Source organism: Enhydra lutris, unplaced genomic scaffold (genome assembly GCF_002288905.1).
Source record: "Enhydra lutris kenyoni isolate GAN:26980312 unplaced genomic scaffold, ASM228890v2 scaffoldscaffold29, whole genome shotgun sequence".
In the NCBI taxonomy this organism is placed as follows: domain Eukaryota; kingdom Metazoa; phylum Chordata; class Mammalia; order Carnivora; family Mustelidae; genus Enhydra; species Enhydra lutris.
The window spans coordinates 11,590,293-11,613,867 of NW_019154113.1; the positions used below are offsets into that span (position 1 = coordinate 11,590,293).

General features: G+C 52.2%; 1 protein-coding gene across 1 annotated transcript in view; it reads left to right on the forward strand.

Moving 5' to 3' along the window:
- The first annotated feature begins 1,345 nt into the window (after positions 1 to 1,345).
- The window catches only part of LOC111152660 (repulsive guidance molecule family member a), a 42,753-nt gene continuing 20,523 nt past the window's right edge, over positions 1,346 to 23,575 (forward strand). Inside the window, exons 1-2 of the mRNA XM_022511207.1 lie at positions 1,346 to 1,380; positions 19,437 to 19,552. Coding sequence (XP_022366915.1) covers positions 1,367 to 1,380; positions 19,437 to 19,552 — 130 coding nt within the window. The 5' untranslated portion in view covers positions 1,346 to 1,366. The remainder of the gene's footprint in view (positions 1,381 to 19,436; positions 19,553 to 23,575) is intronic.

A 23,575-nucleotide genomic window follows, 5' to 3' on the forward strand; every position in this document is an offset into this window, starting at 1 on the left:
TTAATGCGGAGGATACCTTTTCATTGTGCAAATCCGAATTTTCATCGTATCAAAATCCAAGACAGTTTGTTTTCAGGAGGAACGGGAAGGTCATAACCCTGTCTCAAACGCACTGGCAAATCTCTCTAACCGTGCAATGCTAATTTGGGCATGAGCTGTGTGTTTAGGCTGACTTCATGCCGCAGCTGGGGTTTCAGATTTGCACACGGCATTGGGTGGCTCTGTGCTGTTCACTGCAAGGGTCTCTCCCCGGACTCCGGAAGCCTCTGGGGACTTACCGCTATCCTCCCAGTGTGTGCCTGCGCTGTGTGGTGAAACATTCTTCTGAAAAGCCCGTGAGAATTCACTTGCAGTCTGTGCGTTTGCATGTAAAAGCAAGGACTGGAGAGAACCGCAGAGGATCACGCTCTGACCCGAGGTTACCTCTGGGAAGCAGCTGCAGTGGGGAGAGCATGGGATACGCTCTTCTTTTTACTCTAGATACGCCCGAGTTGTGTAGAATTGTACACAGGAAGGTATTCGTGTATGACGCATTTAATACATGTGTATAAATTCTTTTAAAGAAAAATCTTAGACAAAACTAACATCTCAGTAGAACAAAGGTGCGTCTCCTCAGGGAGCAGAGGCGTTTCTTCTGGATGTGACTATATTCCAGAAACCTCAGAGCAACTCCCCCGTTGACCAGCAGAGAACTGAAGGTGGAAAACGCGCCCTCCCCAGCATCCCAACGGGAAATCTGGAAAGTTGGAGGCGCCTCGAGGGTCGCCGCCCTTACGGCCCCCCCCCCCCCGCACGGGTGCACTTCGGCAAGTCCCGACTTTACCGCGTGCGCACCCAGCCACCCACCCCCGCCCCTCAACCCGTGCGGGTGCCGGAGGGTGCGGCCGCGGCGGGGCGGGGCCATGCGAGCCCGCTCCCCCACCTCCTCTCGCGTGCCCTCCCCGCCAGCCCCGCCCGCGCTCGCCCCCCGCCCGCGCCCGGGGCGCCTGGCCCGCCCCCTCCCCTAGCGCGCAAACTAACCTCGCTACGCGCTCGGAGGCGGCGGGCGGGGGCCGGGCGAGGGAGGGGGCTGGCCCGAGCAGCCCGACTCCGCAGTTGTCTCCCGAGCGCGGGCTGCGCCGCCCGAGCCGCTGGGCTGGGGAAGTACTACCCGTTGGCTCCCGGGCCGGCCCCTCCAGGCGCTCGCAGGCATGCAGCCCGGGAGCAGGCGGCGTGCCCCGGGCCGCTGCTGAGCCGGCTGGGGCGGCGGGGACCAGCGCCTGCCGAGCCCCTCCCACCTTGCCCCGGGGCCGACGAGCGGCGCCCCGGCACCCCGCTCTTTGCCCGCAGCCCCGCCAGCGCCACCCCCCGCGGGCCGCAGGGGCTCATGCAGCCGCCAAGGTAAGCGCGGGCCGGGAGTGGGGCGGACCCGGCTCTGACATCCCCGAGGCGCCTCACGCACTTGCGGGGGCCACGGCACTGCTCTGGTCCTCCCCGGCCCCGCGTCTCGTCTTGCTCCAGTCTTGCCCAGATTTGGAGCTTTGTTGTGCCTCGATCGCTTTAGTCTTGGCAGCGGTAAAGTTTTTGTGGTTTAGCATTTGCTCTTTTTTCCCCTAAAATGCTCTCCCCGGGCCGCCGGCAGCGCGCGTGCTTGAACAGACCCGGCGAGCGTCTCTTCCACTGTGTGCGGGCTGGGAGCTCCCTTTCTCCCTCGCGGTCACCTCCTCTCCGGGTAGCCGCACCGCCCGGCCGGTGCAGCCTGGGACGGAGCCGGACAGAGGGCTGTCCCGCCGCGAACCCCTGCCGGGCTCCCCACTTCTGCTCCGCGCTGGCTGCCTAGGCCAGCTGCAGAGACGCGGGACAGGCGCCTGCCCCCGGGCGCGTCGGTGCTGCACCGTCTGGGCTCGGGTCCTAGAGGTCCGTGGCACTGGGAGCTGCAGCGCGCAGGAAGGTGCGGGACTTGGGTTCAGCGCTAAGGGGTCGGACTCCCGCGTGGCCCCGGCGCTCCCAAGTGGGCGGGTGGGCCCGGCGGGCGGGCACAGAGACTGTTCCGCGCCCGGCTCGAGCGGTGGCTCAGGCCAGGGAACTAGCTGAAGCAGGGGTACAGGTGTATTTAGGGGGAGGGCCGACGGGGGTGGGTAAGGGACGCTCGGTTGCAATTCCTGATTGCATCCTGTTAGTGTAATTGCATTAGATTTGCTCGGAGGCAGAATCAATTCCCCCAGATTGAGATTTTTAATGGGAGCCTGCTAGTCGCTATTATGTGGTGTGGTTTCGGGAGGCGTTGGATTGTATTTCTTTTATAAGTCGGGCGTCTGGCGAGCGGAGCAGGGGAAATCGCGCCACCTAGCGGAACTGGCCAGCTGCGCGTTCCTTTTAAGCGATGAAGTTGGGTGTTCTCAAAAGTAGGAGACTCCAGCGCCAGGTAGGGAGGCCAGAGGAGCCCTCCCGGGAAGAGTAGTTACCCGCCGGTCTAGAGTCGGGTTAAGCGAGAGCCTCCCCGACCCCCAACTCAGCACGCCAAGCTCAAGGGACAAAATTACAGCTTGTCCTGCGGGGCAGGCTGTCACCTCGAGGATATCCGTCACCTCCCATCTGGCTGGAGGGTCCGCCCACAAAAACATAAAACATTACCTGCCACTAAGTGGCATCTATTTCAGAAGAAAGGGGAAGAAAAAAAAAAAAAGACAAGATGCACGGACTTTGCTCTCTTCTCCAGTGCATCATAGAGGGGGATTTTGGGGGCGGATCTTGAGCCATGACCCCTAGGAAAGGAAGGGCAACTGAAGGACAGTGGTAAAGGGCCTCCTGGCGATCTGTGCAGGGAAGGGATAGCATACCAAAAATGGCATTTTTAAAAACACAACGCAAAGGGTTTCCTGATGTTCCACTGCCACAGAAGGTGAGAAGCAAGCCCCCTTTAGAAGGGATATGGTCTCCAGTGAACCACCGGGCTGACTTTGCTGGGTGACAAGCCCCGCGGACAAAGGCTCTGGGTGGGGCACCCACACACCAGGCGGGCTCCACATTCTCTGTGGCTGGTTTGTGCTGCCACCTTCCAGGCCGGATGATATTAGCAATGAGCTGAGTTCTCCCTGTTCTAAAGGATACCTTGGTTCCTTGGAGAGCAGCATGGTGGTCCCCATGTGGTGAAGACCCTTGCCGTGTCGAAATCCTCTTCCCTGTGGTGCTGGGGAGGAAGGTCCCAGATCCCTTTTCGCAATAGCCCTGCTCTTACCTTTTCTTTCCCAGGTGACAGACAGGTGCTTATATTCCAAATAGACATGTGGAATGGGGGGGCATATCTTCCCCCCCCATGCTGTCTCTCCCTTTGCAGGTGTTTATTTAATAACCAGCTTTGTGACCAAAGGGATCTTACGGTAACCTGGCCTCTTATTCAAGGAGGGCTTCTCTGACCTTTGCTAAGAAACCCCTTACAAGGCATGACTGCTGTTTCCTTAGTGTGCATGGTAACGCAGAACAGAGCCGGGAGGGGCTCCTATTATAATAGGAGGTCCTATAGGTCCTATAGGACCTTTGACTTGGCCCTTCGGCCACCCAACGTGGGGCCAAATACAGGAATTCTTAGATGAGATGCAAAATAAAATGAACAGGTACTGAGCATCCCTGACATTGGGACAGGAAGTTTTTCAAGCCACCATCGCACTGATGCTCACCAGAACAGGGGCTGGCATTTCCATTTCCCTAAAGAAACTGAGGTCCAGATGGGTAGAGCCCAGGTTTGCGAGTTGAAAGTGCCCTTTCACTTTCAACAGTGCTACCAAGTGAATTAAATCCAAGCACTGGCTTCTGCCAAGCGCGGCCCCCAAATTCGGTCACGCCTTAGGAGGTCTGATCACCGATCTCTTGAGAAGTCTGCCATCCAGGGAAAGAGACGGGGATAAACCCAAGTGAAACAGAGCATCAACAAACTGGGATTATCAGAAACCAGCGCAGGCTCGTTTGAATCCGTTGGTTCTGTGAAATGGAAAGGCACCCCTCCAGAAAGATCCCTGTTCTATAACTTGACTTACAATATCCCGAAGTTCAAATAACTTCTAAGCATTTGCCGTGTTTCTGTGGCTCTTCAAGGACAATGGCTTTGCTTTTCAAACAACATCCATTGTTTATTCATGCGACAGACTTGACATAAATTTACCCTGAAAATGGGAGGCTCCAGGCTCTCCCACCAGTCTGGTATCCAGCCCCATTCAAAGGACAGACTCCTGCTTTTCTTATTTTGACCGAATGATAAGTCCCGTGTCAGCCTCCTTTCCTTTCAGACCAACAGAGCTACAAAGGAGCAATGAACGGGGCCGTGGAAAACCTAAGGACTGCACTTACCCAAGTGTGCGTGCATCCAAGGTCAGGCAGAAGTCCGTTTCCTTGGTGACAAATAAACATCTTTTAAAAGGATGCCCCGTTTCTCAGCCAGGTGTGACCCTAGGAATAGAAAATGCAGCATCCTATTAGGTCAGGAGGCAAGAATGCATGCAGACAGGTGAAATTTTTCTAATTCTAAGGGCAGTAAGAAGAAGTCATTTTGAAACTTGGGCAACAATTTTTTAACAAAGTAAATGCAAATATTTCATGTAGCCTCATTTAAAAAATTTCAAGTCACTGCTACTTGATGAATATAAAAATGCCCTTTGTACTAACTTGACTTATAACATTATTATATCCAGATTACTAAAGTGAAGAATTAAAACGTAGCAAACACCGTGGATGCAGGAAAAAATAACAAAGCAACCGGTTGAGTTTACTTCTGGTTTTTCAGTTGTTTGTTTAAAGTAACACTACAAAAGGAGGAACTTTCTGGAATCAAGATACTAGATTTGGGGCACCCGGGTGGCTCAGTTGTTAAGCTTCTGCCTCGGCTCGGGTCATGATCCCAGGGTCCTGGGATCGAGCCACATTGGGCTCCCTGCCCAGCGGGAGGCCTTCTCCTCCCTCTCCCACTCCCCCTGCTTGTGTTCCCTCTCTCGCTGTTAAAAAAAAAAAAAAAAAGATACTAAATTTGGCAGAGTCTGAAAAATCTGGCCCTTGAAAACTTAAAAACAAAAGAATCTGTCAGCTATCTGATGAATCAAGGCCAGTTCCTATAGGTTCTGCGGCCTCCACAGGGCAGAGCAGAGATTAGCAGATGTGAGTACAAATGCCCTAAAACTTACTGATCTGTATCTTTGAGGCCCTGTTTAGTGCTTACCATCCCTCATGGCTGTTACTTATGTTTTATTTTTCCATCTCCGGGGACTCTCCTTCTCAAGGTCTCCGCAACAGCTTTCCTGGCTGACGGCAACAGTTTGTCCTGGGTCCTGATAACGCTCATCTCTTCTGCCCTTGGGAGCAGAGATATTCTGGCCGAGTCCCCAAGAAGAGCCTCGGTATCATCCCTTTATTCTTCATACACTGTTCTGAAGATGGACGCACACAGTTTTTCGTCCTCTTTAGGCTGGTGAAGACTTTTCTCTTGATGGATGACTCTGAAAGGAGCTTAGGTGGAAACACGCAAAAGCACACCAAGAGTCACCCCTCTGGCCCCCTAAACATTTGTGTCATCAGCCCTGGTGGCCACAGTGCAGACACTCAACTTCAGAGTTCAGTCTCCTGGTAGTCTTGTATGCGTTTCCCTCATCTGTGCCCTGCTGTGTCTCTTCCCAGCTGTTAGCTCTTTAAAAACTAGGCTACTGGGGCACCTGGGTGGCTCAGTGAATTAAAGCCTTTGCCTTCGGCTTGGGTCATGGTCTCAGGGTCCTGGGATTGAGCCCCAAATCGGGTTCTCTGCTCGGCGGGGAACCTGCTTCCTCCCTCTCTCTCTGCCTGCCTTTCTGCCTACTTGTGATCTCTCTCTCTGTCAAATGAATAAATAAAATATTAAACACCAGGCTACCTCATTGTTCCAGGTGCTGCCACAAAGTTTCCTCCCCTCTCAAAGTCAGAACCTCTTCTGCAACCATAAGATGTTGCTGGTTACCCGCTGCCGGCGGTAGCTCAGAAAAAACGTCTGCTGGGCAAAAGTGACTTGGAAATTCACTGCCAGGATGCATTTTCAGCTTCTGACCCTGGCGTCCTGGAGAACAGACCGCTGTCATAGTACATCCCTTGGACCCCTGAGAGTTGAAGCCACTCTGTGGTGTTGCTGCCTCGGCAAATGTTTCGTTTGGCCACGTTGCCTGTATGTGTGTGTGGAGGGGGAGGTCTTAGACTGGTCATAGCCTCCCCCCCCCCCTGTCCCCCATGTGAATGCATGCCCTGGACAGCAGCTACCAAGTCCCAAGCAGGTGTAAGTCCTAATGACTTTCCCCAATGGCCTTTGTGATAAACAGTCTCCCCCACCTCCCAGAGCTGTCCCTCGATGCACCCCTTGGAAAAAGACCCCCCTGGGGTTCACCAAAAGCCCACTCTTTTGGTTTGAATGGACCAATCTAGCTTTAGCACAGAAACCCTCCAATGCTGTACCCATGCACCCTAATAAAGGCTTGAGCCCTGGTCCTGCCTCTCTCTGCCGCCTCCACTGACCCCGCCCCACCTGGCCTCTCCAGGTGTGCCCTGCTCATCCTCTAGGATTTGTGAATGATAAACTTCTCCATTTCAGTTTCTCCTGTGGTCCACCCTTGAACTATGGCTCGCCACCCAGCACCCTGGGCTCCAGTTAATTTGACAGATTTTGTAACAGAAGAGCACATGGAAATGCATACCTCATTCTCATAATCATAAACATGGCAGGGTTTCCTCAAAACAACTGGTTCTTTGGAAACAGTAAGAATTCATGTTTGTTTGGAAATCTGGGTGTATAATACACTTTAATTTCCATTTAATTTAATATCCAGTATAGAAAGAGCTAGAGTATAAATAATAGATTTTGTAACACCATTGCATTTTCTCAGATGGGCTTCCATTTATGCAAGAGAGGCAAAGCAATGAGAAATGTAGAGCTTAGAGACCAGGCTCACCTGGAGACACTGTGAGGTTCACGATGGCACCCCCTCGCAGGTCCACACCTGCTAAGAACCCCTCCCTGCTAAGGTGGGCACCTCATTTTGCGCCAGAACAATGGATTTGACATTCATTTATGTTGTCTCACACCCTTTGGTGCAGCTAAAACAGTCTGATATTCACCTTTCAGAATACTGATTTCAAAATGCTTACCTTCCTATCGGGAAGCATGGTGGGCTTTGTATCTTTAAGTATCTCAAGAGCATATGGTAAGGAAAAGCGAGATGCCACCATTTTCTCCGCTGTGAGGGTTTTAGCTTGCTTTTATATTTCTCTGCTGAGATCCCTAAACTCCCAAGTGTATGATTTCTTTATGAGCAAATGGACACTATTGGCAGATTCCACAGACCTCCACAGGCCTAGTTAGAAATATGTCGCCTCCCCTGAGCCTCGGCCAAGAGTCAACGAGGACAAAGGAAACCCAACCCAAGATGGCACCCGAGCCTTCCCTTTCCAGGTCATTGACCAGCCTCTAGGGGCAGAATCCCACCTGGCTTAGAATTTGAGATAAGGTGTGGATGGCTTGTGGTCTGAAGGGAATATAATGAATTGATATTCTAGATAGGTTTACTAAACATCTTGTTGTGTCATATTTACCTTGTCAGTCAGAGGCTGTATCCAAGTAAATACTCTGTGAAAACTTGACCTAAAAATACCATTTAGTATCCCAAAGAAAGAAAAGGAGTTCTGAAACTATTTCAACTTTCTAAGTCTTTAAGGGGCTGGGGTAGATCGTTCAGGGAAGTTGTTCTTTTCTTAAAATATTTTAAGATTTTTAGTTTATTTCTGGAAAGCAGCATATCTCTAAACATATTCTCATTTCTTGCATTTTTGTTTGTTTGTTTTTTAAGGTAGGCTCCACTCCAGTGTGGGGCTTGAACTCACAGCCCATAGATCAAGAGTCACATGCTCTACCAACGGAGTCAGCCAGGCACCCCCACGCCCATATTCTCATTTCTAACACATAACCCACTATTATACAAATAGAGCATATTATTGGACAAACAGGTAAAAAAGTAAACCCCAGGTGAAAAAGCTGGGAAGCAGCTGTAATTCGGGGTGGGGAACACTGAACTTGGCATCCCTTGGCCAAGGTCTGAGGCTCTCCCTGCTCTGATCTTCTTAGTGACGTTGGACAAGTCACTTAATCTCCCAGTGTCTCTGTGTCCTCACTCATGAAATGAAGGCAGCAGTTTCCACAACACAGTTGGGACAACTCTATAGTTATGTGGGAAACTCTGCTGTATTGTGGTCACTCAACAGAACTTGAATGTTACCAGCAATGCACTTAGAACCCACCCAGTAATCAAGGATATCCACGCATCCTCGGGGAATTCTGCAGATCTCCCCCCAGTTTCCACATAGACAAAGGCAGAATCGGGTGCACAATTGAGACTCTGTTCTAATCTAAAGAATGGTTCTTGTCCGTGATATAAAACTGACATGGTCAGCTACTTACCAACACTCACTCTATGCCAAGCATCTGTTCTCAGTGGTCTGTATCATGTTAACTCATCTAATCTCCCCAGTAACCCTCGGAGGGAGCAAAGCATATCCCCACTTCACAGATGAGATCACTGAGATTTAAGGAACCGGTATTCAGACCACACATTGTCAGCCTGCCTGCTGTGTTGTCTCTTTTGTATCAAAGTGAAGCCTCCAACAAACATAAAAAAGAAAACAATGTGGAGGAAGGAGGTTGTCACATAAAGGGACACATTTGCTCGTGTTTCTGCTTTGGCTCTTTTCCCCCGCCTCCCATGAGCCAGTGATCTTCTTTATTTCAGCTTTGCATTAGCCATTCTAAACAGTTTTCAATTTGATGAATAACTTGGTTATCTGTTTCTATTGCTAAATGTCTATGGTATTTGTGCTTGGCACCAAATTGTTCATTAATCCAAATCCCCCAGGCTTCTGCTGGTTGAGAGAAAGAGAGAGACAGACTCACTGTCCGTTCAAACAGTTGCCATTTGGTGGATAAATGGTTCCAAGCTGCTGCTTCTCCCCAGTACTTACTGGAATGGGGAGAAGTAAACACTGGGTGGTCTGTTCTCCATTACAGGAACCTGGTGTGTCTTGGTATGGGTACCCAAACGTTTCTTTAAAACATGAGGTGATTGGAGCACCTGGATGGCTCAGTCGGTTAAGCGTCTGACTCTTGGTCCTGGCTTAGGTCATGATCTCAGGGTTGTGGGATCAAGCCCCACATGGGGCTCTGCGCTCGGTCAGGAGTCTGCTTAAGGTTCTCTCTCCCTCTGCCCCTATCCCATTTGCTCGCTGGCTTGCTCTCAAATAAAATAAATAAACCTTTAAAAAAAAAAAAAAGAGGTTACTATTTTTGAGGTTTCACATATACGGGTATTGCTGGGGATTACTGCTGAAGAATTTCATGGTGACACTCAAACATAAAAATGTCGCTCTTCAAGCACCATTTCCTCCTTGCTCGGCCACATTTTTACTTGGGGAGCCCAGCAATGTTACAGATGAGGCCCCAGAATGGCTCCTTGGAGTCAGGTGTGGGCAGGCTGATGACTTACAGAGCCAGCATGGTTCACTGGGTCCCTAGAGACGCTAGAGCAGGGAGCTGGCAGACCCCTTGGGGGGCAGCCAGGCCATGATTCTGCAGACTGCAAAGCTGACAATCCAGAGACAGGACAGACCATGCAGGGGCCTCCCAGCTTGAGGCAGAGCTTCCCCGAATCCTCGGTCTCTGTCTTTCCCCAGATCCACCGCAGTGTCTAGAAAGTCTCAGTCTCCACGCTGACAGCTAAGCATGACACAAATGCTATCCTGTTCATACTGGCTTTATAGGCAGAAGAATTTGCAAGCTGTAGACCAGACGGTAGGTGTGCGCTGGCCTCCCAGTGCTGGGGGTCAAGAGGAAAGTGAGGGAGGGAAGACTTTCATATACAAAACTTCAATTATCCACTAGTTTGTCGTCTCCATATCGTCATCTCATCTCCATAGGGAGAGATGCGAGAAGCATCAAAAGAAAAAGCGTTGGCACCTCCAAGAGTTTACAGTGAAACTCAGAAGTCAGGAAGGAGAGGTGAGAAAAGGAGGAAGGGGGTGCTCATTTCCAAATACCACGGGCACATGATCCCAGAAAGTGTTAGCAGGTGATCAGGAAGGCTCCAACCCAGCCTGGGTAGGTGGCAGGGGTGACACTCACTCCTTTTGGAGGATCAGTAGAGGCACAGGGGAGACCTGGCATCTCTGTGCCTGGGAAGGAGTTGGGGAGCTCATCAGAGGTGGCGGAACAACCAGGAGTCACCGGTGCCCCGCTCTGCCACCCAGCCAGCTGGGTGACCTCGGGAAGGTTCCTACATTCTGCAGGGTTAGTGGGGGCAACCGTGAGCTGTCTGGATTCCAAATAAGAGGGGACAAAACAAGCATCTTTAAACAGGAATGGGAGTCCAGAGAGAGCAAAGGATGAAGTCTGTCTGTCTGTACATCTGCAAATCCCCTTTGGCTGGTGAGCTCAGGTCTTCTCTGACTGCTCAGCCCATTCCATGATGGAAGAGTTCCCGGGAATGTTTAACTGAAAGGAAAAATAAAATAGGAAATACCTACTGGGAGGGAACAGTCAGAAGATTGCTAATCATTTTGGGTGAAATGATAGCTAATGAGCTAGACTGATTGCTCTTCTATATGTGTTTATATGCCCATGGAAATATCTAGAAAGATGCACATGAAACAGCTAAGAGTTACTGCCTCCAGGGAGAGTCACCTAATTTCATTTGACAGGAAGTTGATTTTTTTTTTAACATGTGCCAATATTGTTCTTTCAATTTTGTTTTTTTAAATAAACTTGATGTTGGACTGAAGGAAACGGAAAGCCCAGAAAAATTGTTCTTCCAGCATTTTCTTTTTTTGCAAAATCCCTTTCATATCTTCCGGGCACATTGAAAATGTCCATGTCTACCATGTGGGGAGAGGATGTTCCATATCAATGTCCCAAGCCCAGCTGGGCCACCAGGCTCTGAAAGTCTCCAGCCTCTGTTCCTGAAAGCAGATTCACGACCGGGAATGCTAACCCAGGGGCAGTCTGAAGTAGTGTCCCAACAGGTGAAAATTGGAAGAAAGGTGTTCCAGACAGCATGAGGCTAAGGGAATGTAGATGTCACCAGTCTTCACCGTTGGTGGTCTTCACCATCGGTGGTCCCATTTGTTAAAGAAGTTACCGGTATAAACTCCTCATCAGGGGCGCCTGGATGGCTCAGTGAGTTAAGGCCTCTGCCTTCGGCTCAGGTCATGATCCCAGGATCCTGGGATGGAGCCCCGCAACGGGCTCTCTGCTCAGCGGGGAGCCTGCTTCCCTTCCCCTCTCTCTGCCTGCCTCTCTGCCTACTTGTGATCTCTGTCAAATAAATAAATAAAATCTTTAAAATAAAATAAACTCCTCATTACCCCCAACTCTGAGAGACTCACCAGTTTTGCAGAAGTTGATTTGCAGTAACGACAAAGGGGAGTAAATGCGGGTCTCCCGAGACACATGAACGCCCACCCCAGAGTACTGAGCACAAGGTGCGGAAATCATTTGTCTCTACATCTGACAACTTACCTGGGCTGCCAGGAGGGAGCCGGGACCGTCTGCCCCCATCCTGAGAACCCCCAAAGCCCCCACTCAGAGCTGAGTACTCAGTGCTCCGTGAATGCTTATTGAAGGAGTAAAACAGAAGCACAGTAAATAAATAGGAAGAATGTGTCTTCTGTGGGAGCCAAACAGTGTGACTGGTCTGATCACATCTGTTTAAAGCCATGCCCAAGAGCAAATAAAATCTGCTGACGTGTCTTAAATCCATCTGAAAGATTTCAGAGAAAAAGTGAGATGCCTCTTCAGTTTCTAAAGAGAGCTATTGGAATGCCAGGGGAACCTGTGTTTCAGAACACCATTAAAGTATTGGAATAAAGTCTCCACGTTTTGATTACTAAAAATAAGCATCCCTCGGGGTGAGGGAGGGAGCACAGAAGCACATGGAAGGGTGTGCACACAGGACAAAGGAAGCCAATGGCAAGAGCTGAGAAGACAAGATTGGCCAAAGTGGGAGCACACTGAGGCTTTCTGAAGTCTACAGGGAAGGGGTCTTTCATGCCAGCGTAAGGACAAGACTCACAAATGGTTTGGAAGAAGAGGAGCAGGGAGAGGTCCTCTCCTCAATCATCACTGAAACAAACAGCAGGGAAACTCTATGGCCTCCTACCCTCCAACCATATAGAGGGAAGGGAGCAGGGATAATTAAAGATGGCGTCCATGTCCTGATGGCCAGAATGGGCAGTGACCTTCCATACTGGGCCTGCGCCCAAGGGTGTACACCCTGGGCCCCCTGCCCACAAAGGGAGCTCCCCCAGCTAGGAAGGGTCACTCTTAACAGCCACTCCATGGAATACATGCGAAGATGTAATATCACCAAGACATTTGGAAATCCCAATGAACTGGACAGAGCACAGCACGCTCTCTGAGAAGAGAACATGAAACCGGAGAAATCTATTAGCATTCTTGGAGGAGGTAGAAACAGGGCCGGAGACGAGGCAGAAACCAGGGATGAATTATGTTTAGACTTTCAGAATTCCTTCTGAGAAGGTTCCACCCCAGGGGTCACTCGCAATAGTAAGTTGCTCCAGAATGTGCGGGGAAATCGCCACAGATTGGAACTGTCCTTAGAGAGAGGAAACAAAAGATAGGATAAACAGGTACTTTGCTGGATGGAGAATTATAAACAGTGGGGATCCCCAAGGATCACTGGGGCTCCCAGACTTCGTTTCAGTGTCCATAGATCATCTGAAGGAGCGAGTGCTCGGATGATTCCAGGCCTGCGGACGGAGAGCAGATACATGGCGGATGACAGCAGAGCACCCTTATGAGTTAGCAAGAAAATACACATTGAAGCCTCAGTTACTGCATTTAGGAGCACAGCATCCAAACGATAACAAAATGGACTCTGTCCAGCCTATTTACAGCCCAGAAGGGGATCTTGGGGGTCTTTGCAAAATGTTCATTTGCTGACAGCCATGCAGGACTACGTGTTCAGAAAGTGCCAGAATACTTCCAGAAACTGCTTTGGGAGCTAAGCCCAAAATAGGATTCTCCCAGGACTAGACCCAAACCTGGGGATTTTATGACTTTCCCCCAGAGAAAAATATCTCAGTACTGTAGAATGGTAAGTAAAGTCACCACCCAGATAAAAGACTTGCCTAAGAAGCTGGATTGCTTTGTTCTTCAGTGTGGAAAAATGAAGCCAAAAAGATGATATGGTCAAAGCCTATTAAGCCTTGAAAGTTACTGGGGTGGAGGGGCACCCAGGTGGTTCAGTCCGTTAAGTGTCTGCCTTCAGCGCAGGTCATGATCCCAGGGTCCTGGGATCAAGCCCCACATTGGGCTCCCTGCCCAGCAGAGAGTCGGCTTCTCCCCTTCTCTCTGCCCTTCCCCACTGCCCATACTGGCTCGCTCTCTCTCAAATAAATAAATAAAATCTTTTTAAAAAGTTTTACTACGATAAGAAAAACAACCTTAGTTTTTCCAAGTTGCTGCCTGTGCATTTTACAGTAGGAGAACCCTACTCACACCCTGGACATTTAGGTCAGGACTCAAATTTAGGGTTCCCTGCCTTGCTTTTTCCAGGGTACATTTTGAATTAACCCTTAGAGTTCAGCCCAAGAAAAGGGAGTGACCTCCACCCCCACCACCCTGTAAGGAGTGGGTGCTTGCTACCCTGCTCTCTGTCCCCTGCTCTCTCTCAACCTGGGATGGAGGCCTGCCCCTCGCCTGCCTCCCTGTGCACCCCACCAATCCCACTCTTTCCTGGACCTGTTAGTAATAAATCTTGTGACTCTAATTCCTTGATGTGGGCTATTGAAACCGCACCTTCAATCAGAAACAGCCCTGTGGATCTCACTTGTCCAAAGTGGGAGCCTGGATGCTGAGGGGACCCCCTGCTGACCCGTGGCAGGGGAGGGAGTCCTGTGCCCCCCTCATAGAGCAGGTCATAATCTGCAGATTCTTTATGTAATACACCAGCTCCGGCTTCTCAACACAGTTATGGGGAGAGTGAAGGAGGTCTCGTTCATCAAATCTGAGACAAACAGACCGCACAGGAGCCCTTGGAATTTGAAAGAGGAACTTGAAGTCAACCTTGATTTCAATTAAAGAGGATTGGGTCCCACGCTCAGTTGTCAGTTGAACCAACTGAGTTCCTTAAGACATGGCACAGCCAAAATGTTTTCACAGGTAGGGGGTGGAGGGCATGAGAATAGGCTCAAGAAATGTTACCAGTAAATGAATGAGGGGTTAGACGCCATTGACAACATACCTCTGTGCTTGTAAGGCCGGTGGAAGGACTTCTTGGGACCGGTGTTGGACCATCCGCTCCCTCCCTGTTAGGAGTCTGTGCACACGAGGGAGAGAATCCTCAATCAAATCAGTTTCAGCAAAGTAAGGAGCTCTGTTGGCTCCCACAGCTGGAACGGGTACTCCTATAACTCAGAGGAGGTGTAGGGAGAATCACATGCTGGAATGGCGTGGGGAGCCCTGAAAATCTTCATCAGCCCCAGAAAAGCTCACCTGATAAAGTGCAATTTTAGTAAAAACAGTGTGCCAACTCTGCCAGCACAGCTTCCCCTGCCAGCACTCATACCCACCAGCCTCCCCATCAGGTAGCTACCTGCAGACCCGTTCTCTGGAATCAGAGACCAGGAAGGGGCTCCCCCATAGCCACAGCCCAGGACAGACTCTGATCGGTCAGCCCGGGTCACGCACCAGTCACTGCTTTATTGAAAGTGCTTGTTAAGTTATCTGTCTCAGCAGCCTTGACTTTAAAAGGATAAAGTGATGGACTCGGCCTGAGTCTTAGCAGGCACCCAGGGTCAATGACGCATGATGTGACTTACCAACCTAGCAAATCCCTACAATTTCATCACCTGGGAGAGCTCGTTAAAAATGCTGAAGAGGGGCACCTGGGTGGCTCAGTGGGTTAAAGCCTCTGCCTTCCGCTCAGGTCATGATCCCAGGGTCCTGGGATCGAGCCTCCTTCCTCCTCTCTCTCTCTCTCTCTCTCTCTCTCTCTCTGCCTGCCTCTCTGCCTACTTGTGATCTCTGTCTGTCAAATAAATAAATAAAAGTCTTTAAAAAAAACAAAAACAGGGGCGCCTGGGTGGCTCAGTGGGTTAGGCCTCTGCCTTTGGCTCAGGTCATGATCTCAGGGTCCTGGGATCGAGCCCCGCATCGGGCTCTCTGCTCAGCAGTGAGCCTGCTTCCCCCTCTCTCTGCCTGCCTCTCTGCCTACTTGTGATCTCTCTCTCTCTCTCTCTCTCTGTCAAATAAATAAATAAAATCTTTAAAAAACAAACAAACAAACAAAAAACGCTGATGCCCAGGCTCTACCCAGGGATTCAGATTCGGCTGCTCTGGAATGGTTCCTGGGCAGTATGACTGCTCCCTCCTCTTCTTGAGACCTCGGGAGGGGCTCCCAGGTGCTAAAAATGGACCCCCACCCCCGCCCCAGCCCATCTTGTACAAACCCCTGCTCTCCCTACAGCCTCATCCTCTGGCTTGTCCAGCTCCTGGGGCAGGTCACACTTTGGAACATGCCTGGAATCCTTACCCTACTCCCCTTCTCTTGCCCACCACCTCCGCCCGCCCCCCACAGACTCTTGCACACTTGGAAAACTTCCCTCCCCACCCTGCACCCCATCCTGGGCTGAAGGCGCCTCATGCCCATGTTCTGTGTCTCCGCAGCCAGAGTCTGTGTTCTGTTTTATTGACAGTGATTGTTAAGTGATCTGTCGTCCAGCCGTGACTTGCTGCCCCACGCGGGCTTGCACCGCAGGAATCGATGGCACGCTCATACAGCACATCAGGCGTGGGCTTGGGGTGCTTAGATCTCTGGTTTAGTAGCCAGTCATCGGGTGAACACCTGACTTTACTCAGCCTCAGTTTCTCATCTGCAAAATGGGGATGGCCGTAGACCTTAGCTTAAAGAGTCTAGAAACGTACTTAGCCAGCACTTGACATAATGTGAGAGCGCGTCAAAACGCAAGCCAGGATTACTGTCAGTCTTCCTAAAAACAAATCCTTCAGAACAGCCCACGAGACACACCACCTTTTTGGTAAAGCCTTCCCTGGGCTGTTAGTTACTCACCCCTCACCTTCCTCTAATACTGGTTTCTACCAGCAGTGCAAAAACAGGGTCTGTCTTATTTATTTCTTTATCCCTTAGGGACTAGCATGCCGTAGTTCTTTTTTTTTTTAATTTTTTTATAAACATATAATGTATTATTAGCCCCAGGGGTACAGGTCTGTGAATCACCAGGTTTACACACTTCACAGCACTCACCATAGCACATACCCTTCCCAGTGTCCATAGCCCCACCACCCTTTCCCTATCCCCCCTCCCCCCAGCAACCCCCAGTTTGTTTTGTGACAATAAGAGTCTCTTATGGTTTGTCTCCCTCCTGAGCCCATCTTGTTTCATTTATTCTTTTCCTACCCCCCAAGTCCCCCACTTTGCATCTCTACTTCCTTATATCAGGGAGATCATATGATAGTTTTCTTTCTCTGATTGACTTATTTCGCTAAGCATAATACCTTCTAGTTCCATCCACATCATCGCAAATCTAGCATGCCTTAGTTCTGAATATGCACTTATTGACCGAGGACTCAGGCCCTGGATGTGGGAACACCCTGTGTGTACCCAGAGGAAGGGAAAGTTGGAGCTGCCAACTTGCCTGTCTCTGAGAGAGCTTCAGCCTTACGTAGAGCCTTGCCTTTCGGAAATGCCCTGCCCTTCCGCCAAACGGCCCCACTGTCTAACCATGGAGGCTGGGGGGCAAGGCTTCAGTGCTGGGCCCGACACAGCCCATGTTGGGTGATAGGGAGCTAGAGCCACACAAGGGGAGATCTCTAACCCAAGGCTCAGAGTACAACCTAGGGGAGAACCCGGAAGTGGCCACGCTCTATAATAGGAACTGTTTATAAGAAGTCAGCCACGCTTTGAGTTAAGTGAGTTTCTTTGGCGAATAGAGTGCTGAGTTCCATAACCCGGTGTTCTAAGAATTTCTTATTGCAAAGACCTGCGGAATTGTCAATAAGCTGGTTGGTTTGGCCAGTATAGATGGATTGCTCAAGGCCAACATGACCCCATACTGCTCTTTTGGGGGACTGCCTTTCTCTTGATAGTCTAAACTATGTAAAGGCCAAATCTCTACTTTCGTGATGTCCAAATATAGCCTCACACATCTCTCCTCGTGAGGATAAAAAAAAAAAAAAAAAAAAAAAAAAAGAAGCCGTCTGTATCCCTTTCCTGAATCATGGACTTACGTCATAAGAATGGATCGCCTCACAAAATGGCGGCCAATCTTGTAGCAGGAGCTCGAGCGTTCCCACGGCCCGGTGCCCCTCTCAAACTGTATTTGTTTGCAGTTTCAGGGTGACAATATTATCAGCCTGCCCCTACAGACGATGAAATTGAGGTATGGAGGCTCTAAGTCCTGCTTCCAAAGGTCCACCCTCAGGCAAGGACCACACTGGAAAGGCTGTCCGGTCTTCCAAACCCAGCAGTGCTTGTGGCTGAGTCACTGTGGGGGCTACCTTGCTGAAGGATCCCCTCTCTCATTAGCAAGAAGCTTTAGAACTGAGAAGGGCACAATCCCGCAAATGGTATTAATGGATGGACCTCAAAGGCGCCTCTGTGCCGTCGGGCTCTGTGCCTGCCTCAGTGGGCCAGGGCTGTCCTAGGATTCTCTGGAATAAACCGTGAGGTCTGGCCAAGGTGCGGGGGGGCGCTCTAGAAGAATGCCAGGAGAGCCCTGGGTTGGGAGGTGCTGGACTTTCCACCCGACAGAACCCTAGCATTTTACAAATCAGAGCTGAAAATGATCCCCAGTTTGGGGAAATGATACTTAGAGCCTGTTGGGTGGTGACCTCACTCTTTGGGGGAAATGGGCAGTGCAACTTTAAAGATGAGCAGTTGTCTTTATGGCGTTTTTGCACCAAGGGGACCACGCTTTCTATGGCCCCATGGCACAGCAGGCTGAAACAGTAGCCCCCTTTCTCACCTGTTTTGCAGAAGCCAGATTTAGAAGGCTGACTGAGTTGTGACTTCACAGGACATAGGGATTTCTTCCCCTTGCCCAAAGCCTGCTTCCCCAGAGCTAGCCTCCCCTCCTGGCAGACAGTCCTAAGCGCAGGCGAAGCCTTGCAGCCTGTGTGGCCTTCAGCAAGTGAGGACTGCGATAGTGCTTAAGAGAAACATCAAAATTGGATAAAAATTCAGAATTTTTTTCCAAAGAGCCAGATGAGTAGGCTTGGAGGAGAGGTGAGGGGGGCCAAGGGAGGGATTGGTTCGACGCAAAAACACTTGCTCTGGCCTATTTGCGTTCCATCCAAAAGATGTTTCTCGGGGAAAGTTGCCAGTCTCTTAAATATCCCAACAGCGGCAGAAGAGCCGAAGGTCCTAGGCAACCTTGGGGAGGAGACATTTTTCTCCTGGAAAAATAAGCGACTGAGTTAAGGGAAGTCGCCACCCTGATGCCCTCCCAAGAGCGGCCTTGGTGGCCTTGCCCTGGCAGCCCCAGAAGGCCGGGCCCGGCGCACCGCAGAGACCGCTGTATCCACACCTCCTCCGGGGTGGCAGCCGTCCTGCGGCCTCCGTCAGGCTCGCAGGCCCCCAACTCGGGACTGCAGCCAGGGCAAGTACCGGGGAAGCAGCGAGGTGCGCGAAGGGGATGCGGGAGGCTTTGAGTCCCGGCGGGGTGGGTGGCCCGGGGTCCCGGAGGGAGGGAGCCTCGAGGTGCGTTGGCGGCTGAGAGCCAGCGGGCCATCCCGGACACCCTCGGACAACTCAGAAGCGGATTTTCCAGCCTCCTGCATGGGGTGGTGGGGGGTAGGGGGGCAATTCTGAGTGAGAGAAATGAACCAGGGGGGTGTGGGTGGCGGCGTCGGGACGACAGTCTGGTTGGAACCGGGTCCTGGGATTTGTCTCCAAGCGCAGTTTCTACTTGGGTTGGATATTTACAGGTTGGATTAGGGGGGCGCTCTGCAGGCCGTCCGGGGGCGCTGGGCCTCCTCGGTCTGGGCTGCCGCGGGGATCGGGGAGCCGGGGCGCACCCTGCACCCCCTGGGCCCGGGTTCCCGAGCTCCCCGCGGCCAGCGTCGGAGCCCCACCGCCCCGGTCCCCGCCCAGCTCGTCCCCCCCCCCCCCACCGCCCGCGGGCCGCGCTGAAACCCGAGCGCGAAGGGGCGGGCCGCGCGGCGGCTGGGGCGGCGGGGCAGCGCCGACATTGGAGGGGACCCGGGGGGAGGGAGGGCGAGGGAGGGGCTCCCGAGGAGGGGGGGGCGCGCCGGGCGCCCGCGGCCGAGGGGGACCGAGCCTCCCGGCTCGCTGCTCCCGCCGGCGGAGCGAGGCTGCCCTTTCTCCGCAGCGTGATTTATTTTCCTCTTCTCTTCTTCTAAACTCTTCTTCCAGGGAGAGGCTAGTGGTAACAGGCCGAGCTGGATGGATGGGTATGGGGAGAGGGGCAGGACGTTCAGCCCTGGGATTCTGGCCGACCCTCGCCTTCCTTCTCTGCAGTTTCCCGGCAGGTAAGCCACTGCCCCCGGCGCGCGGGGACGGCCGGTCGCCGCTCCCGGGCCTCGCCGCCGCCCCTCGGTCATACTTCTGCGAGCCGGTCGGAGCCGAAGTTCGCCGGCGTCCCCGGGACCCCCGCCTCCCATTTCCACCGGTCTTTGTTTCTCCCGCGCCCCGCCGAGGGCACGATGGATGCCCGCGGGGACCCGGGCGGGGGTGGGTGGGGGGAGTAGAAGGACCCCGCCCGGCTGCCACGGGAAGGAGCCGGAGCTGGGAGGTAGCAGGGGCCGGGGGCGCCTCCCTCCTTCCGAGAAAGGGGGTGCCGGGGACGCGCCCCATAGGGGCCCCGAAGGAGGGGGGAGGGAGAGGGAGCGCGGACTCGCGGCGGGGGGGCACTTTCTCCGGCTGCTCGCCCACCAGAGTGCGAACCTGCCGGGTGCCCAGGGGTGGAGCCGGGGCCGCCCCTGAGGTTCCAGGCGGGTCCCCGGCCGCCCCCTCCTCCGGGACCCTGTCCCGTCCCGCCCCACGCTCCTGCCCACGCGGGGAAGCCCACGGACTAGGCTCACGCGAGCCCGGGTTCCTGTTTGATAACATTCCGCGTCGCCCCCTGTTTGTTTTTATTGTGTCAGAAAGGGAGAGAATTTCAGAATTAAAGCTGAAAAAGCCATCTGTTTCCAATGAATCCCCCATAGTTTTTCACAATGTTTTTGGCAGATCGCTGCTTTCAAATTCCTCCGAGCCCGGACCTCTTGTTTTTGTTGGGGGAAGGGAGACCAACTCCACAGAGAAGCATTTGTTCCTTCCCAAACGCTCCAGTTTCTTCACTTTTTTTTTTTTTTTCCCTTTCGGGGGGAGGGGGAAAGCACGAAACTTAAATCCCCAGTCTGTTTTCTTTATAATGTTTCATAAAACTTTATTTCATTTTGGCCATATGCTACTCACAGCCTGGAAACGCCAGTTAAATCCTTTATACCCATTTATTCTCTTGCTTAAAATACAAATAAACCCAGTGTCACGGGCCAAATGGTCCCCGATGCAAGGCGGGATCTCTCGGCCGGCTCCATTGTGTTGCGGGGTGCCGAGGTGTCTGTTTGCAGAAGTGCGAGCCTCTGCGGCCCGGCGCGCATCCGCAGCCCCCGCGCACAACCAAGCTCTTTACAAGGAAAGATTTCGGTTAGACTGGGATTGGGTTGTTTTGTTTTGCTTCCCAGCCAACTGGGTTTCAGGAACTGGCAGAACTGGGCAGTCCGGGCTCTGCCTGGCTGTAAGCTGGGGCTGCCGGCGGGCGGACGCTGCTGGCAGCGGTAAGGGGCAGGCGATCAGTTTACCTTCTTGCCCCAGCCCGGTTGCGGGGGCCTCCGGCGCCAGCGGAGTCCAGCGTGTCCAGCTCAGTCAGCAGCTGCGTGCCCCAAGGGCATCACGGTGAGCCACAACCTGCTCCCAGCTCTGGATTCCACTGAGGAGGCCAGGGCCAAGGACAAGATGGGGGTGGGGGGGGGTCAGTGACCCAAAGAGACCTTGGATCCTCATGCGCCCCGGTCGGGGAATATTAATACCTCTATATAATGAACCCAGCAACGAGTGGCCTACTCCCTCCCCCCTTCACCCACCTTTTAAAAGGCCTTTACCCCTTTTACAGTAGGGCCTGGCTGAAAGGCTGATTTGATTCTCTTCCCAAATAAGAATAATAGTAATAAATAATAAAAAGGACAGTCTTCTTTAAAAAGAAATCCACCTTTTGGAGGAGCAGGACTTTGCGGGGTGTGCATCTCAGTTTGGTCTAGATAAAGATCTGGCCTGTTGGAAGTTTTATCAGATGGGTTGATAAATAGCTTTTGTCCCTTGGCTGCCTTGGGGGATGTGATCTCAGCTTGGAGCTGAAATTGAGAAGAGGGGCTTAGAGGCCCTTAAAACAACACCTTCCCGCTCTTAAAGGGGCAGCGCTTGTTAACTGCTGGAATTGGGGAGAGGAAAGGGAGGGCCGGCGGGACTCCCAAGGAGGCAGCTGCCAGCACCCCAGTGGTGGTGTTTTCCTTGTTGCTCATTTCTCGTCTCCATCTGAAGATCTTTATTTTTAAATGTACCCCTCCACACACTGCTCCCCCCACCATTCCCCCCACCGTGGTCCCAGGAAAGCTGGTGGGTTATATAATTCACAACACACATTCCATCACTTTTGTTTCCTAGAAGCCCATTTCATTTTTGGCTTCAAGGCTGGTAACTAAAACCTGGCAGATAGAACAGATAGCCGCAGCACCGTCGTGCCAACTGGCTCGTGTTTCTTCTACTTTGAGGCCTTGACAGCTGCATTTAGTCAAAGTTGCCCACCTTACTGAAATCTGAGCTTCCAAATACACCGGGGGCTCCAAAAACTTGCACGCGCAAGGAATCTGGGTCAGAAGACAAGTTTCTTGAGAGATGAAATGGTTCCTTTTCGCGGCGAAAGACAGACAGACTATCCTCTTCTTGGACCCAATGGCAGAGAGGCTCCTCTGGACTGAAGTCGAGAAGCTGTGGGTCTGACGGAGAGCAGGGAGAGCCAGCGGGGAGCTGGAGAAAACCCAAAGTCCTGGCAAGTGTAAGGCGTGGAGGCCCCGGGGACCCTGCCTGCAGGGGCCTCTCCCACTGAAGACAGGTGGAATCTAGCTTGAGCAGGCTCAGGAAAGAATAGGTTTGTTCAGCACTAGTTAGCTTGAACAGTTGCCAGGAGTAAACCCAGAGGAGTGCAAATTAAATTGGACATAGTTATGTGGGGAAAGATGCCTTAACCTCTGTAGACTGAGAGGGTATGTGTCTTTGGAGAGTGTTTACAGGGACTCGCCCAGTGCCTGTGGCCCCCTGGCATGCCTGCTGGGTTCCTGACTCAGTAGCAGCCTTCAGGACCCTCCTCCCAGCATGGCTGGCGGATCCCCAGCCTCCTGATGGGAAAGGGTTCTGTGGTAGTCCTCAGGCTGCAAGGCTGTGTGCCTAGACCGTTCTGTGCCCACCGTGGTTGCGATGGACCAGCGGCCGCGTCTAGCTGTGGGCGGGGACGGGGGTGAGGGAGAGATACATAGATGCTTCTTAAACTTCTAAATCACCGTGACTTCATCAAACAGATTGCTAAGAGAAACCCGTCAAAGGGTTGTAGATATGTTGGCCTGTTTCCTATCAACATCGGATGGGTGGCTGTGGTCTATATTCGCACAGGAGTTCTTCAAGTCTGGTGCCTGGACCCACAGCTTCAACCTCCCGCGGGAGCTGCTGGTTAGACCCAGACAAGCTCTGGGCTCACGCCGGACGCACTGAAGCCCATACCCCAGGGTGGGACCCCGCAGTCTGTAACCTGCCAGGCCCTCTAGGGGCTTCTGAGGTGCCCTCCAGTGTGAAGACTGCCCTTCTAAAAATTATTGCCTCTTTTCCCCTCGTTCCTTTCCCTTTACTTTTGAACTGCGCCGGTTACAGAAATGTCAGTCCTCAAAGGGAAACTAAGGCTTGTGGAGACCAAGGGCCGTCTGCAGCGTCCAAGGGCATCTGTGTCATTATAGGGATGAGAAAAGTTCTCCCAGAGCCGGTGCTTAGAAATGTGCGAGCAAGTCAATTTGCTTATCACATTTTTTGTTCTCCCAGTGGGACTTGGTGTCCCAAAGAGAGAGAATGAAGTGATGTCTGGTGGCAGGAGCCAGAGGACAGCGGAGCCAGCTAGCAGGTCGGTGTGTGACACAGCAGAGCCTTGGCTCCCAGGAAGGCCGGATGTAAGATCTTATGGACGGTTTACCTGTTAGGCCCTGAGGGTGAACTGGGAATAAGGAGAGGATTTCGTTTCTTTCTTTCTTCCTTTCTTTCTTTCTTTCTTTCTTTCTCTTTTAAGATTTATTTATTTATTTGACAGAGATCACAAGTAGGCAGAGAGGCAGTTAGAGAGAGAGAGAGGAGGAAGCAGGCTCCCCGCTGAGCAGAGAGCCCAACGTGGGCTCGATCCCAGGACGCTAGGATCATGACCTGAGCCGAAGGCAGAGTCTTTAACCCACTGAGCCACCCAGGCGCCCCAAGGAGAG